Source organism: Bufo bufo, chromosome 5, assembly GCF_905171765.1.
Source record: "Bufo bufo chromosome 5, aBufBuf1.1, whole genome shotgun sequence".
NCBI lineage: Eukaryota > Metazoa > Chordata > Amphibia > Anura > Bufonidae > Bufo > Bufo bufo.
Window position 1 is genome coordinate 465,647,534 of NC_053393.1, and position 17,088 is coordinate 465,664,621.

Consider the following 17,088-nt stretch of genomic DNA (forward strand, 5'->3'; position numbering starts at 1 on the left):
TTGCGGATCCTCAAAACACATACGGACGTCTGAATGGAGCCTTACAGGGGGGTGATCAGGGAGTCTATATGGGGTGATCACCCCCCTGTAAGGCTCCATTCAAACGTCTGTATGTGTTTTGCGGATCCGCAGTGTCAGTGTTTTGTGGATCCGCAAAACACATACGGACGTCTGAATGGAGCCTTACAGGGGGGTGATCAGGGAGTCTAATATGGGGTTGTGATGAATACCACACCTCATGTCAACTACGTCGAGCTCACGAGACGTGGTATGGTCACGGGTCTACCAAAAACGTGAAGTTACGCCCTCCAGTGGAACACGTAAGGTCAGGTTGGTATAGCTTACACACACCTCCTGTCCACGCGGGCACAGAGAGGCAACAAGCTGAGAGAGCCTTTTCACTGCCGCAGTGAAACAGCGACTCCTCAGCCTGGGTATCTGCCACCAGTTCTAGTTTGATATAAGCCCGGTCTGGTAACGGGATTATATAGGGTCAGAAACCAACCGGCGGTAGCTTATAACTAGGCCAAAACACGGACGTGGGGATTCGTGATCGAGATACAAGACAGCACAAGATTAAATTATAGATTTAATCGCTGTATGGGCACACTAGATATAACACTATATACACAGACAATATATACAGTGGTCTGAGGTTACAGATTGCAGGTTATATGGTTACAACGGGGTTAAGCAGTGTAAAAGTTTCTTCCTTGCCATCTTACACTCAGGTGGCTGGGGGGGTGGAAACTAATTTTGCATGTACACTGAACATGCCGAGAGGTGCATCAGATGACAATCAGGCCTGGGGCTTTGAAGCAGGGCCCTCCTGTGGAGTTCACTACCTCCGCTATCTGTCAGCAAATGGGGTGTGAGGATATGGCTGAAAGTAAATATTAATCCATATTCCTCACAGGGGTGATCAGGGGTTAATAAGTGACAAGGGGGGGGGGGGGGGGTGGGGTGTAGTGTAGTGGTGTTTGGTGCTACTTTACAGAGCTGCCTGTGTCCTCTGGTGGTCGATCCAAGCAAAAGGGACCACCAGAGGACCAGGTATATTAGACGGAAAAAATAAAATAAAAAAATATAGCATCTACAGCCTGCCAGCGAATGATCGCCGCTGGCAGGCTGTAGATCCACTCGTTTACCTCCCGATCCTGTGAACGCGCGCTCCTGTGTGCGCGTGTTCACAGGAAATCTCGCGAGATGAATCCTGCGTTCGGCGGTCCTGAGGTGGTTAATGATCTGTGAAACACGGATGCAACACAGATGGCATCCGTGGTTTTCACTGACCCACGGACTATAATGGACATGATGGATCCATGAACACGTACAAAATAGAGCATGCATCCGTGCTAAAAACACTGACGCACGGGCCGTGCTAAAAACACTGATGTCTGAATACACACATTAAAATGAATGGACGCGTGCTGTCCGTGAAACACTGACGTGTGAATAAGGCTTTAATGCTCCTCTCCATTAAAGGGGCATTTCAGTTTTGCGATATTGATGACCTACCCTCAGGATAGGTCAACAATATGAGATTGGCGGTGGTCTGACTCAGCCCAGCGTTGATTAACAGTTATAAAGGTCTGTGGCCCCAGTGCGAGTGCTGCATGCTCCTCCATGTTCACCTGCACACCGTCTACATTGCATTGTAATTACAGCTTCCTCTGCCATTCATTTATCAGAACACCACACTGCCACTACCACGTAGACAGTGTGCAGATAAACATTGAAGAGAATGCAGCATTAGCGCCACAGCCCGTTCAGAAAACTTAGGTCGGACCCCCACTGACTTATCCTGAGGATAGGTCTTCAATTTCATGAAACCGGAAGATACCCTTTACGTCTGCATCCATCGTTTCTAGAGGATGCCATAAATGTCTGAGACAGGAATCCTTTTATTGATTGCCTTTCTTCAGGCTAGGCCATCGATAGCTGATCAGTGGCATCCCTGCGATTCAGTTGTTTCAAAGGGGCCACGGCACTAGTGCAAGCACTGCAACCTCTTCATTGTTCACGTGAGGCCACCTACCTAGTAGCAGCCTCCTCATCCCTGCTCAGTAGATGGCATGCAGGTAGATGGACCAAGGTAAAAAATGAAGACACTGCAACACTCACAAAAGTGACATAGTGGCTTCGAACAGCTGATTGGCAGGGATGCTGAGGGTTGGACTGGACCTCCAATGACCGGACACAGATGACCTATCCAGAAGATAGGCCATCAATATCCTGAAGACGAAGTCAGGAATGAAACGAATAGCAATCCAAAACCACCCAATATCTCCTGCATGATAGTTTAAAGTGGCCAATTGAAAAATTCCCCAGTGAAAATCTGCAAAAGTCTGAGTTGCATGGGAAAAATTTCTGTTCAGCCATTTTTTCATCAACTCTATCTGGATTTGCAGATTTGTTGCTGTGGGTTTCATCATTTGACAATATTTATTGGTATGACACAACCTCCCCCCTTCCCCAAGAAGAATACCTGAGAAACTGGGCAATTCTTGCAACGACAGCGCCTCCACCAGGTTGTAGCACATTTCCTGCAAGAGATTAGCAGTTACTGTATGGCGCATTCAGTTATTTACAGTTTATTCTAATTCACATGTGGATGGGTTGCCTCAATGTATGACACTGGAGGCCTCCAGGAGGCACAGCAGGTTACAGGTTTGCACGGGTAAAGCCTTTTCTATACCAATTAAACAGATTTGTTGGTGTTGTAATAGCAAACAATTTGTACACTTTTTTTTTACAAAACCAATGATTAGACTAATCCAAAGATCAGAATTTTACAAAAATGTGTTCAAAGGTTGATGGTATCTTCTTGAATCAGAGGCTTCACATCAACTCTGTCCTACAAAACACAGGGATGGCCATCACAACTCTCCTCCCAACTTTATGTAACTGCTGTGTCCACATTTGCATTGGAGCATTTGTTGCAGTATTCAATAAAAAATGCAGGACACAATAGTGGAGCATGCTGCGCAGTCGTCTGCTGAAATTACAGACCCCATGACTGAAGTCTGGCAGAGCTCACTAGGGGTTCGTCACGTGGCAGATCTGGCACTGCTGTCATCTCAACTGCTCTGATCCTACAAAAAAGTGGAACGGCAGTTTTGACTATATTAAACTGCTGACAGCATGTAGGGGCTGGGGAAGCAGTACAAAAAATATGTTTTGTGGAGATATTATCAGGAGTAGTGTGATTATGAACTTTTATTCTGCTCCTGCAAGTGCCCTCTAGGTAGCGCTTTAGTGTGAAGTGCTCTTTGCAGCCCCTCCAATCTGCTTTGAGTGACAGTGATAGCATCCAACCAGAACAGCTGTCACTCGGCAGAGGGGAGGGGCCGTGATGCACTGAAACTCCACCTCCTGGGCACTTGCAGGTAGGCAGAATAAAAGTTCATATCCACACCACAAAAGGTATGTTTCCACTGCTCTCCCCAACTCCTAGTGCTGTCACAAGTTTGGCATGGTCAAAACTGTTGACAAATACCTTCTAAATGTATTAACCATATAAAGGCCTCCTATTCAGAAAAACCCTGGCAATGTATGCCTACAGCACAGGTTTAGGCTCCATTCACACGTCCGTGGTGTGTTGCGGACCCGCAAATTGCAGATCCGCAACACACCAGCCCGGCACCCCTATAGAAATGCCTATTCTTGACTGCAGCTGCGGACAAGAATAGGACATGTTCTATCTTTTGCGGAGTAGCGGGACCCAAAGATCGGGGCCGCGCTCCGCGGATGCGGACAGCACACTGTGTGCTGTCCGCATTCATTCCGTCCCCATAGAGAATGAATTGCGGAAACTGATGTGGACCCATTTGCGGACGTGTGAATGGAGCCTTAAGCTGGCTACCTGAGCGAAAAGGATATGCTAAAAAAAATTAAAAAAAATAAAACAAAACTGAAGTGGCCACCAACTAAAACAAAAAAAAAAAAAATTCACAGCCCAACAAATAAGAAAGTCAGAATGTATTCAGACTGTGGTTGGGTGGAGGAAAAAAGAAAATAAAAGTTTTTACAGATGAATGCAGTTTTTACAGATGAAATGTGGCAGTGATGTTCCCATGCACTGCATTGGCAGTGTAACAGGCAGGCACAGTCCCAAATGCACTGAATGGGTTTTTCAGACAACGTACTCAAATATCCAAAAATCTATGAAAATAAAAGCGCAGAATCTTCATTCTAGTGACTGATGGGGGTCATAGGGCACAGACCCCAACAATGACATCTTGTTCTCAGATATCTTAAGGGGACCTTTCCTTCTGATAGGATACCAGAAGAAATGCTGATATGTTACTAAGGGCTCATTCACACAACCATAGAGCGTCCTTCTCCATGATAGAAATACCTATTCTAGTCTGCAAATACAGACAAGAATAGGACATGTTCTATTTTTGTTGCGGGCCATGGAAAGGAAATGTGGATGCGGACAGCACATAGTGTACCGCATCTTTTGTGGCCCCATTGAAATTAATGGGTCCGCATCCAATCCACAAAACTGCAGAAAGAATGCTGGTCGTGTGAAAGGGCCCTAAAGCTGTTTTCACACCTAAATTCTGGAAAATTTCAGGAATATCAGGTGCAGAGATTTCCTGGAGTTGGTCTTTCACACATGTAGCCATCAGCCCGGAGATGATCCAGGTTAGGAGTGTCCTCTCTACAGAGGAAATGTTCAGGGTGCCTAGACATGGGGCAGGTACTTCAACATTCCTACGGTGACTTAGCAGAACATCCGCTGTTGTGTTCACTCACGCGGGCAAAACACGGATTTAGTACTAGGGCAATAAGGAACAAAGTCTGGGTAAACTCCAGCACAGATATTGGGGATGCTTGCATTCACACTTACAGATATCTGGGTTACCCTGCAAGTGTGAATGGGGTTTAAGATGCCACTTTTTGCATTTAGTGTTTATGGCAAAAAAGCAGTATCACTTACCTACACAGATATCCCCTAGCAGCTCAGGCCTCAGATTCAAATCCTTGAGAACCGCAGTCATGACAGAAGACAGGAGCTCATCGGGTGTTGTTTCCTAAAGTAAAAATAAAATCATTATTTCATTAGTAACGCTGTTAATTACTATTTATGGGGCTGTCCCATCTCACCAATGTCTGATCGGTATGGGTCCCGCACCTATAGTTAGAACAGAGCCCGCAAGGTCCTGGAGGGTGCACAGCACATTCGCGGCCGCCCTCCATTCAATCCTATGGAAGAGCCGAAAATAGCAGGAGCACTGGCTCAGCTATTTCCATCAGCCCCATAGAAGTGAATGGAACGGTATCCGCGCTTCCCATTCATTTTAACGGGACTTCCGAAAATAGCCAAGCACGGCACCTGGCTACTTCCGGTGCTCCCATAGGAATGAATGCAGGGTGGCTGTGCATGTGTGGTGTGCCCTCTGGGAATTTGTGGGCTCCGTTCTAAGTATAGGTGCAGGTCTCAGAGGTGGGACCCGCACCTGTTAGACATTTCAGGCATATCCTAGCGATATGCCCTCAATGTCTTAGACGGGACAACCCCCTTTAAGACAGTATTCCACCTTTTAAACAGACCGATAATTAGGTCAATTATCGAGCATGAACATATGTATAGGTGGTCATGTCTGATAATTGGCCCGGTTAAAAAGTGGAAGTGCCTGATTATCAGGTGATCAAGTCGCTCTGCCACCATCAAAAATCATTGTCCCTGTGCAGCAGATCAGCCTGTGTAAACAGCCTGGCAGATTGACACAATCGCCCGATGAAAGCGTTTGCTCGTTCATCGGGTGATCTGGCACCTATTACACAGGCGTTATACAAACCCTCATCCCCAATGATCGGCCTAAAGGTAAGTGTGAAAGGACCTTCAATGCAGCCCTTATCTTCACCAACAATCAGGCAATTATTGGGAACATCTGGTTTGTTCCTGATAATTGCCTGACACATTCGTTTGTGTAAAAGGACCTCAAAGGAGCAGATTCATTTTTCCACAGCATTATACACTGCTAGTTCCTGGGGGTTATGACTATCCGGCAATCCAGTAACAGTGGCCGTGCTTGCACACTATAGGAAAAAAAAATTACCGGCCTCTCTGGTGGCCAGGACTGTGGGAGCCTGAGGTTGCACCATGTTTTTTCCAGAAGAGTAATAATACTCTTCTGACCATTTTTGAGGAGTATTTTTACCCGAGGAGGAGTATGAAAGTTACGGTAATTAAAAAACACATAATACGTAGGCCTGCACTTGTTCACATCTGCGTTGGAGAATGCGTTTGGAGCCTCTGTTGCAGATTCTGTTGAAAGACCAGACAGGATCCCATCATAGTCGGCAGTGTCTGTTCAGCCTCTTCCCAGTGGGGTGACAGGGGGAGAGGGGGGGGGGGGAGCAGGGTCACCAGTGGGGTGACAGGAGGAGACGGGGGGGGGCAGGGTCACCAGTGGGATGACAGGAGGAGACGGGGGGGGGCAGGGTCACCAGTGGGATGACAGGAGGTGGGGGGGGGGCATTTTAGTTGGGGGGGGGGCACAGCATGATGTAGGGGGGCCGTGGCCCCCTCCCCCCGGCGACGCCACTGCCCATGATATGACTTGACAGGAAGCCATGCTGCAATTTAGTGACAGAACCAGGATACAAGGATTTACCTTGAAGCCCCCTCTCTTGGCTTTGCAGATTGGGGTCCTCCTGCCGTGCACGACCACGATGTCCTGAGATCTGTCCGATGTGGCTGCAGTGGTCTCAGCCCGAATCCCCCTGGAAGTCCCCGGGAGATGTCCCAGCACAACCCGTACTCTATGCATGGTGCACCGCAGCGACTGCACTGACCTCTGCCCCCAGCCTGTCACCACTGCAACCAGTGAGAGGGCGGTCACCGACGACTGCTCAGCGTGGACTTCACATCCCGAACAAAGATTAGTTTATAAAGAATCAGGTGGGAGGATCAGACAGCGCCTCCAGCAGGCCGGCCATCGCTTCCTGTATAGAAAACACAGCACCGCCCAGCAGAGACCAACCCTGTAAAACACACTCTGCAATCACACAGCCTAGAGACAGCCGTGAGGGAGAGAGACTGCATGTGTGCAATCAGACAGCCGTGAGGGAGAGAGACTGCATGTGTGCAATCAGACAGCCGTGAGGGAGAGAGACTGCATGTGTGCAATCAGACAGCCGTGAGGGAGAGAGACTGCATGTGTGCAATCAGACAGCCGTGAGGGAGAGAGACTGCATGTGTGCAATCACTAGCTGGTCAGTCCTGTACCCCCGCTGTGTGCTACTGCTCACCACGAGTCAGTACCTCTAATCTCCTATAGGTGGCGCTCCTGCACTCAGTCTTCTGCATCTGATTGAACTAGACTGTGCGGATTCATTCTTGGAGCATATAAGGCATTAAAGGGAACCTGTCACCTCCAAAACACATTTTAAACCGACATCATTACCTTACAGTAGCCCCCAGTGTGTTCCTAATCATGTTTTTCATTCCTCCACTGGTTTTTGTGTACTTTATAAAAACGCTGTTTTAGGCCGAATGCACGCGATCCTGAGCGGTCCGTGGTATGCCGGCCTGGATTCCTGCTAAGAGCAGGAGCGCACGGCGACATTGGTTGCTATGACGCCGTGCGCTTCATGCCGCAGCTGCAGTACAGTAATACACTCGTATAGATCATACCAGTGTATTACTGTAGTGCAGCAGTGGCATGAAGCGCACGGCGTCATAGCAACCAATGTCGCCGTTCGCTCCTGCTGTCAGCAGGATGCCAGGCCGGCATACCACGGACCGCTCAGGGCCGTGTGCATTCGGCCTTAATATGTGTTTTCGCTATCCTCAGAGTCAGCCTAAAGTCAAGGGGGCAGCGGCCGGCTGAGTGGGGAGGAGCGCGCAGTGACAAGGAGCGCACCACGCATGCGCGAGACTTGCACGATCCCAGCCTCACAGCAGGATGTCAATCACAGTGAAGGGAGGACGAGTAAGGGGCGGGCTTAGCTCGACTTCAAGCTGACTCTGAGGATAGCGAAAACACAGATTAAAACAGCGTTTTTATAAAGTATACAACAACTAGTGGAGGAATGAAAAACATGATCAGGAACACTGGGGGCTACTGTAAGGTAATGATGTCGGTTTAAAATGTGTTTTGGAGGTGACAGGTTCCCTTTGGTAAGGCCTCTTTCACACGAGCATGACGAATTGGCTCCGGATGCGTTCAGTGAAACGCGCACCATTTTGCAAGCAAGTTCAGTCAGTTTTATCTGCGATTGCGTTCAGTTTTTCCGCGCGGGTGCAATGCGTTTTGATGCGTTTTTCACACGCTTGATAAAAAACTGAAGGTTTACAAACAACATCTCTTAGCAACCATCAGTGAAAAACGCATTGTATCTGCACTTGCTTGCAGATGCTTGCAAGACACCTGTCACTCCAGTCTGTCCGTCCATCAAGACACCTGTCACTCCAGTCTGTCCGTCCATCAAGACACCTGTCACTCCAGCCTGTCCATCCGTCAAGACACCTGTCACTCCAGCCTGTCCGTCCATCAAGACACCTGTCACTCCAGTCTGTCCGTCCATCAAGACAACTGTCACTCCAGTCTGTCCGTCCGTCAAGACACCTGTCACTCTAGTCTGTCCATCTGTCAAGACACCTGTCACTCTAGTCTGTCTGTCCGTCAAGACACCTGTCACTTCAGCCTGTCCGTCTATCAAGACACCTGTCACTCCAGTCTGTCCGTCCATCAAGACAACTGTCACTCCAGTCTGTCCGTCCGTCAAGACACCTGTCACTCTAGTCTGTCCATCTGTCAAGACACCTGTCACTCTAGTCTGTCCGTCCGTCAAGACACCTGTCACTCCAGCCTGCCCGTCCGTAAAGACACCTGTCACTCCATCCAGTCCATCAAGACACCTGTCATTACAGCCTGTCCGTCCGTCAAGACACCTGTCACTCCAGCCTGTCTGCCCATCATGACACTTGTCACTCCAGTCTGTCTGTCTGTTAAGACACTTGTCACTCCAGCCTATCCGTCCATCAAGACACTTGTCACTCCAGCCTGTCCATCCGTTAAGACATCTGTCACTCCAGTCTGTCCCTCCGTTAAGACACTTGTCACTCCAGCCTGTCCATTCGTTAAGACACTTGTCATTTCAGCCTATCCGTCCGTCAAGACACCTGTCACTCCAGTCTGTCCGTCCGTCAAGACACCTGTCACTCCAGTCTGTCCGTCCGTCAAGACACCTGTCACTCCAGTCTGTCCTTCCGTCAAGACACCTGTCACTCCAGTCTGTCCGTCCGTCAAGACACCTGTCACTCCAGTCTGTCCGCCCGTCAAGATACCTGTCACACACTCCCAAGTTACATAAAAAATATAAATGAACCCTGTCACTACGTGGGCCATCCTCCTATGTGTACATACTCGTGTCCTGTGCTCAGGGGCGTAGCTAGAAATGCATTGGCCCCATAGCAAAAAAAAAATTATGCCCCCCCCCCCCATAACAGTGTCCCTGACAGTGACTGACCCCCAACAGGGGGTGGAGGCCGGCAACTATTGTAAGACGGACCCCGCGTTCCTTATGTAAGTGAGCTTAAAGGGAACCTGTCACCAAAAAATCGCTTATTAAGCTGTTAATCAGTGGCGTACATACAGGGGTCGCACTTGCGACCGGGCCCGGCCCTTCAGGGGGCCCGGCCGCCTGTGGACTCGCCCTGCAGTAGTGCTGTGCCTGTATAACCCGGGCAGCCGGCCCGGGGCCCGCCCCCCCAGTGTTGACTTTCCTTGCTGCCAGCCCTACCCTCCCCTGAGTCTCCTCCCCGGCCGGCGGTGCGGCGTGCCGGACATGACGTTGAGATACAGGGACAGGGAGAAGGCGCCGGAAAAGAAAGGGAGAGGGAGAGCGCTGCGCAAAGAAGCCAGTCCGGCTTTCAGAGTGAGTGAGGTCTGATGGGGGCTGAGAGTTGGGCAATGTATGTGAAGTTATGACTGGTGACTTGTGCTATGAAGTAATGGGGTTTTTCTGTTGTCTTGGGGTGAAGCTCTTTTGTGTAGGCACTTCTATTGAGCTTCTAGTATATGCTTGGATGTAGCAGAGCTGGTTTTGTCATGCATTTCTTTTGCCTTCATATGGTAAAATACTTCATTGGCCTATCAATGGCTTTATAACTAACTCTGCTATATTTCTGTATCCTACAACCTCTGACTGCCCAGTTGGGCTGAAACTACTACACCCAGCATGTTCTGGCAGTAATAGTAAATGGATATTGGTGCAATTCTGAGCTACTAGTCTATATAATAAATATGTAGGCTACATATGTACTATATAGACTAGTAGCTCAGAATTGCACCAATATCCATTTACTATTACTGCCAGAACATGTAGGCTGGTTTTACGTGGGAATACCGTGGGTTATACCCAATATCATCCTCTTGTATATAGTAATATACAGTATAATATATATATATATATATATATATATATACACATATATATATACACACACACACACACACGCGCGCGCGCGGGTTGGAGGGGCGTCGACGGGGAGGGGGCCCCATGGATCAGTTTCGCACCGGGGCCCCATGGATTGTGTCTACGCCACTGCTGTTAATAGTACCTTATAGTGCGGCATAGTAGTTTCCTAATGCACTTTTTCTTCGTTTAGCCGCATTTAGCCTCCTTGAGAAATCAATGTTTTATTCAGTCGCTGCCCCCTGCTTCAAGTCAGGTTTGAAGTCAAGGGGGCAGCGGCCTAGGCGTCTCCAATCCTGCTCTCCCCACCTCCCGCGGCCTTTATTGACACGCCGGATCTCAGTGCCGGGACCGCGCTCCCAGCCCGCATGCGCAGTAAAGGGCTGCTGTAGCCTGTAGCGTGATCCCGGCTCGTACACTCAGCCGGCTTCAGTTTCGCTACTGCGCATGCACCCGCCAGCCTTACATACTAGCGCAGTTACAGAAGATGCCGGGCGCATGCGCAGTAGCGAAACTGAAGCCGGCTGAGTGTACGAGCCGGAGCCGGGATCGCGCTACAGGCTACAGCAGCCCTTTACTGCGCATGCGGGCTGGGAGCGCGGTCCCGGCACTGAGATCTGGCGTGTCAATAAAGGCGGCGGGGAGAGCAGGATTGGAGACGCCTAGGCCGCTGCCCCCTTGACTTCAAACCTGACTTGAAGCAGGGGGCAGTTGCTGAATCAAACATTGATTTCACAAGGAGGCTAAAATGCGGCTAAACGAAGAAAAAGTGCATTAGGAAACTACTATGCAGCACTATAAGGTACTACATACTAGTACATACTTTGAACACGTTTATTATTTACAACTTAAAGGGAACCTGTCACCAAAAAAAAACGCTTATTAAGGGCTCTTTCACACTTGCGTTCTTGTCTTCCGGCATAGAGTTCCGTCGTCGGGGCTCTATGCCGGAAGAATCCTGATCAGGATTATCCTAATGCATTCTGAATGGAGAGAAATCCGTTCAGGATGCATCAGGATGTCTTCAGTTCCGGAACGGAACGTTTTTTGGCCGGAGAAAATACCGCAGCATGCTGCGCTTTTTGCTCCGGCCAAAAATCCGGAACACTTGCCGCAAGGCCGGATCCGGAATTAATGCCCATTGAAAGGCATTGATCCGGATCCGGCCTTAAGCTAAGCGTCGTTTCGGCGCATTGCCGGAGCCGACATTTAGCTTTTTCAGAGTGGTTACCATGGCTGCCGGGACGCTAAAGTCCTGGCAGCCATGGTAAAGTGTAGCGGGGAGCAGCATACTTACCGTCCGTGCGGCTCCCCGGGCGCCCCAGAGTGACGTCAGGGCGCCCCAAGCGCATGGATCATGTGATCACATGGATCACGTCATCCATGCGCATGGGGCGCTCTGACATCACTCTGGAGCTCCCCGGGAGCCGCACGGACGGTAAGTATACTGCTCCCCCGCTCCTACTATGGCAACCAGGACTTTAATAGCGTCCTGGGTGCCATAGTAACACTGAACGCATTTGGAAGACGGTTCCGTCTTCAAATGCTTTCAGTACACTTGCGTTTTTCCGGATCCGGCGTGTAATTCCGGCAAGTGGAGTACACGCCGGATCCGGACAACGCAAGTGTGAAAGAGGCCTAAGCTGTTAATAGTATTTTTTGGTGACAGGTTCCCTTTAAGTTGTAAATAATAAACTTGTGCAAAGTATGTACTAGTATGTATGTATACTACTATCTAATAATCCTTATCTATCACTTGACACTTGCCCAGTAACCACTTCAGCCACAGAGACAGATTCCCACAGAATTCAGAGTCCCAGACTCCCACTGTCCCACTCACTCCATGATCCCATCCCATTCCATTCCCATCCCATCATCAAGCTGGGCCCTGGGCTGGACTGGGCTCTGCTCTGCCGTGCCGCTGCCTGCCACTCAGAGTAGAGACTAGTCAAAACTCACCTCGCCGTCAGCCACCGCACGTCCGCACTGCCGCCTGCTTCTGAGTGTCTGACTGGGAGCCGGAGATGCGCGGAAACCACGCCTCCGGCTCCTCCTCACTCAGTCAGACCTCACTCAATGTTGCGGCCGCCCCCTCTGACACATGAGGTGCCAACAGCCTGCGCTGCGCCGTGCGCACTGCCCCCGGGGCCGGGCCCTATTAGATCACAACTTAGTGGCCTGGATTTTGAATAGGAGGCGGTGGGGGGGCCGTGGGCCCCCCTGGCTCAGGGGCCCGGTCGCAATTGCCGCTGCGACCCCTGTAGCTACGCCACTGCCTGTGCTTGAGTGGCACCAATCTGTACAATATAAGTCTCCTATGCCCCATCATCAATGTAGATACCACAGGTTTCAGTGAAATACATTTTTTCCAATTATTCTTTACTGATGACCTAATTAACTTGATGGTGGAACAAACAAATATATATGTAGAGCAATTGATTGCCTCCCATCCAGACAGTTATATTGCAAGGCTCCACAAATGGACCCCTACTGACAGGACTGAAATGCAAAAGTCTTGGGGACTTCTCCTAAGCATGGGCATTATAAAAAAAACAACAATACGTTCGTATTGGAACTAAGATATTTTATATCACACCCCCATTCACTGTCTTGCCATGCCCCGGGCCCGTTTCAAAGCTGTTCTAAGATTTCTACACTTCAAAAATATTAATAAATGCCCACCCCCAAGCCACCCCAGTTATGTCAAATTAGGCCAGTGGTTGACCACTACAATTCCAAATTTGGCCAAGTATATACCGCCAAAAAATGCATCTCAGTGGATGAATCATTAGTCCACTTCAAAGGCCAATTACATTTCCGCCAGTACCTGCCCAATAAAAGGGTTAGGTATGGCGTGAAGTTGTGTAAGGCCTGTGAAAGTGTATCCGGGTATACATTGCACTTTCGTATTTACGAGGGAAAAGATTCAAAAATTTAGCCACCAGATTGTCCCCCGGTTCTGGGTATAAGTTGGAAGATTGTATGGGATTTAGTCCACCCCCTGCTGGACCACGGATACCATCTATATTTGGACAACTTTTACAATAGTGTCCCTCTCCTGAAGTGCCTTGCTGCCAGAGACATAGGCACATGTGGCACAATTAGACTAAATCAAAAAGGGCTCCCTAAATCCTTTATAGACCAGACAGTGCTTCGAGGGGAAAGCAGGGCTGTTTGCTTAGAAAATTTGATGTTGCCTAAATACAAGGACAAACGGGATGTTCTTGTGTTAACTATCATCCATGCAAATCAGTCCACCCCAGTCACAGTCCGAGGAACCACAGAGCAGAACACCAAGCCTGTGTGTATCCAGGATTACAACCAGTTCATGGGTGGAGTGGATCTTTCAGACCAGGTACTACAGCGCTACAGTGCCTTAAGAAAATCTAGGGTGTGGTACAAAAAATTAGCTGTGTACCTAACCCAAGTGTCACTATATAATGCCTTTGTTCTCCATAGAACAGCTGGTCATGGGGGGACCTTCTTGGAATTCCAGGAAAAAATAATAAAAAAGTTGATTTTTGGAGAGGGCAGTATTTCAGTCAGAAGTGCTTCTGGGGTCTCAAAAATAATACATGGGCAGCATTTCCCTGGAGTACCTCCCCCATACCCCCCCCCCCCCCCCCCCCCCCCCGCAAAAAAAAAAACCTTTCCATTATACCCCTAGATGATTACATTGAAGGGTGTCATTTTATTAAATGAGGCATTTCTTCAATTTTCATTTATGTTCTGGCACCCCTAGAGCCTCGTTTTTGCGGTTTTCACTGTCGGGGTGCCTCATGGTGTCTTCAAATGCGACATGGTGCCTGAAAATTATTCCAGCGAAGTCTGCCCTCCAAAAGCCACATGGTGTTCTTCCCGTTTTAAGCTGTGCTGTGTGCCCATACAACACTTTACGACCACATATGGGGTGTTGCCGTATTCAGGAGAAAATAGGTAACAGATTATGGGGTGCATTTTCTCCTAATACCCCTTGTTAAAATGAAAAATGTGGTCCTAAAGCGAGATATTTATGTAAAATATGAAATTTTTCATGTTCACTGCCAAGTGTTTCAAAATTCTATGAAACGGCTATTGGGCCAAAGTGCTCAGCACACCCCTTGAACAATTCCTTGGGTTGTGTATTTTCCATAATGGGGTCACTTTTGGGTTTTTTCCACTGTTGGGGTGCCTCAGGGTGTCTTCAAATGCGACATGGTGCCTAAAAATTATTCCAGCAAAATCTGCCCTCCAAAAGCCATAGTGTTCCTCCCATTCTGAGACCCACTGTGCACCCATATAGCACTTTACGACCACACATGGGGTGTTTCTGTAAACTTAAGAATCAGGGTAACAAATTGAAAGTGAAATTTTAAAAATTCACCTCCATTTTCCTTTAATTCTGGTGGAACACTTAAAGGATTAACAAAGTTTCTAAAATCAGTTTTGAATAATTTGAGGGGTGTAGTTTCTAAAATCGGGTCATGTATGGTTGGTTTCTACTATGAGTCTCACTGAACTCGTCCTTTAACACGCTAAGGACCCAGGACGAGAATGCTCATCCTAAAAGGCCGGTACTTAGTGCCCCAGGACGAGCATTCTTGTCCTGCGGTCCTTCTCCCCCCCCCACGTGTGGTTCCGCAATTGGCGGCAGAGATCCGGCTGTTACTGACAGCCGGATCCCTGCTGCATCCACCAGCATCAATGATAACGCCGATGCCGGTGGATTAACCCCTCATATGCCGCGGTCAGCGCTGACCGCGGCATATGGGAGGTTTGCGCTCCCTCACCTCATTCATCGGGTCCCCGCGCTGCTGTGGCGGGGACTCGACGGTTGACATGGCAGCCCCTAACCATTCCAAGGCTTGGGGCCCGGCATGTACGGAGGCCTAAGAGGCCCAGCCCCCAGGCTGGGTCTCCTAGGCAACTGTTAGCGTCTTACAGTGTAAGACACTAAAGGCTGTTTCAAACGTGCAAGTCCATTGCGGGAATCACGCTCCGTGTGTGAGTGCGATCCTCCGCTCTGGACTTGCCGGACAGCATTATCATGATTTATAATGCTAGGTGTCTCTGCATGGCCTTTTTTCCACAGAATCATAGTGACATAAAGCTGTCAGTATGATTCTGTAGAAATAAGGTCAAGCAGAGACACATAGCATTATAAATCATGATAATGCCGTGCGCTCCTGCAAGTCCAGAGCGGAGGATCACACTCACACACGGAGCGTGATTCCCGCAATGGACTCGCTCGTGTGAAACAGCCCTAACAGTTCAATACAGCAAAATACAGATGTATTGTGCTGCATTGAAACAGACCCTGTAATGTTTAAGTCCCAGAGTGGGACAAATAATAAAGTGAAAAAAAAAAGTAAAAAAAAAAATGTAAACATTTCAAGAAAAAAAAAAAGCGTTCTTTTTCCAAAATGAAGTAAAAAAAAATTGTAAAAAATAGGGGAAAAAATAAAAGTAGACATATTATGTATCGCCACGTCCGTATCGACCAGCTCTATAAAAATATCACATGACCTAACCCTTCAGGTAAACACCGTCAAAAAGATTAAATAATAACTGTGCTAAAAAAGCAATTTTTTTGTCACCTTACATCACTAAAAGTACAACACCAAGCGATCAAAAAGGCGTATGCCCCCCAAAACAGTACCAATCTAACCGTCACCTCATCCCGCAAAAAATGAACCCCTACCTAAGACAATCGCCTAAAAAAAAAATATATAGCTCTCAGACTATGGAGACACAAAAACATGCTTTTTTTTCAAAAAATTTATTGTGCTAAATGTAAAAAAAAAAAGTAGACATTTTAGGTATTGCCGCATCCGTAACAACCTGCTCTATTAAAATACCACATGACCTAACCCCTCAGGTGAACACTGTAAAGGAAATTAAATAAAAACGGTGTCAAAAGCCATTTTTTGTCACCTTACATCACAAAAAGTGTAGTAGCAAGCGATAAAAAAGTCATATGCACCCCAAAATAGTGCCAATCAAACCGACATCTCATCCTGCAAAAAATGAGCATCTAGCTAAGACAATCGCCAAAAAAAATAAATAAAATATGGCTGTCAGACTATGGAGACACTAAAACATGATTTTCGTTTTGTTTCAAAAAAATATTATTGTGTAAAACTTAAATAAATAAAAATAAAAAAGACATATTAGGTATCGCTGCATCCGTAAGAACCTGCTCTATAAAAATATCACATGACCTAACCCCTCAGGTGAACACCGTAATTTTTTTTTAATAAAAATGGTGTCAAAAGCCATTTTTGGTCACCTTACATCACAAAAAGTGTAATAGCAAGCGATCAAAAAGCCATATGCACCTCCAAAATAGTGCCAATCAAACCATCATCTTAGGGTACTTTCACACTAGCGTTTTTCTTTTCTGGCATAGAGTTCCGTCACAGGGGCTCTATACTGGAAAAGAACTGATTAGGCAGTAATCCGTTCAGGATGCATCAGGATCTCTTCAGTTCAGTTGTTTTGACTGATCAGGCAAAAGATAAAACCGTAGCATGCTACGGTTTTATCTCCGGCCCAAAAAACTGAAGACATGCCTGAATGCCTTTTTTCCCATAGGAATGTATTAGTGCCGGATCCAGCATTCAAAATACCGGAATGCCGGATCCGTCCTTCCGGCCTGCGCATGCGCAGACC

General features: G+C 47.9%; 1 protein-coding gene across 1 annotated transcript in view; it reads right to left on the minus strand.

Moving 5' to 3' along the window:
- The window catches only part of ACAA1 (acetyl-CoA acyltransferase 1), a 34,503-nt gene extending 27,555 nt beyond the window's left edge, over window positions 1-6,948 (minus strand). Inside the window, 3 exon segments of the mRNA XM_040433745.1 lie at window positions 2,489-2,546; window positions 4,949-5,042; window positions 6,630-6,948. Of these exon segments, the coding sequence (XP_040289679.1) occupies window positions 2,489-2,546; window positions 4,949-5,042; window positions 6,630-6,785 (308 nt within the window). The 5' untranslated portion in view covers window positions 6,786-6,948.
- Window positions 6,949-17,088: the final 10,140 nt, after the last annotated feature.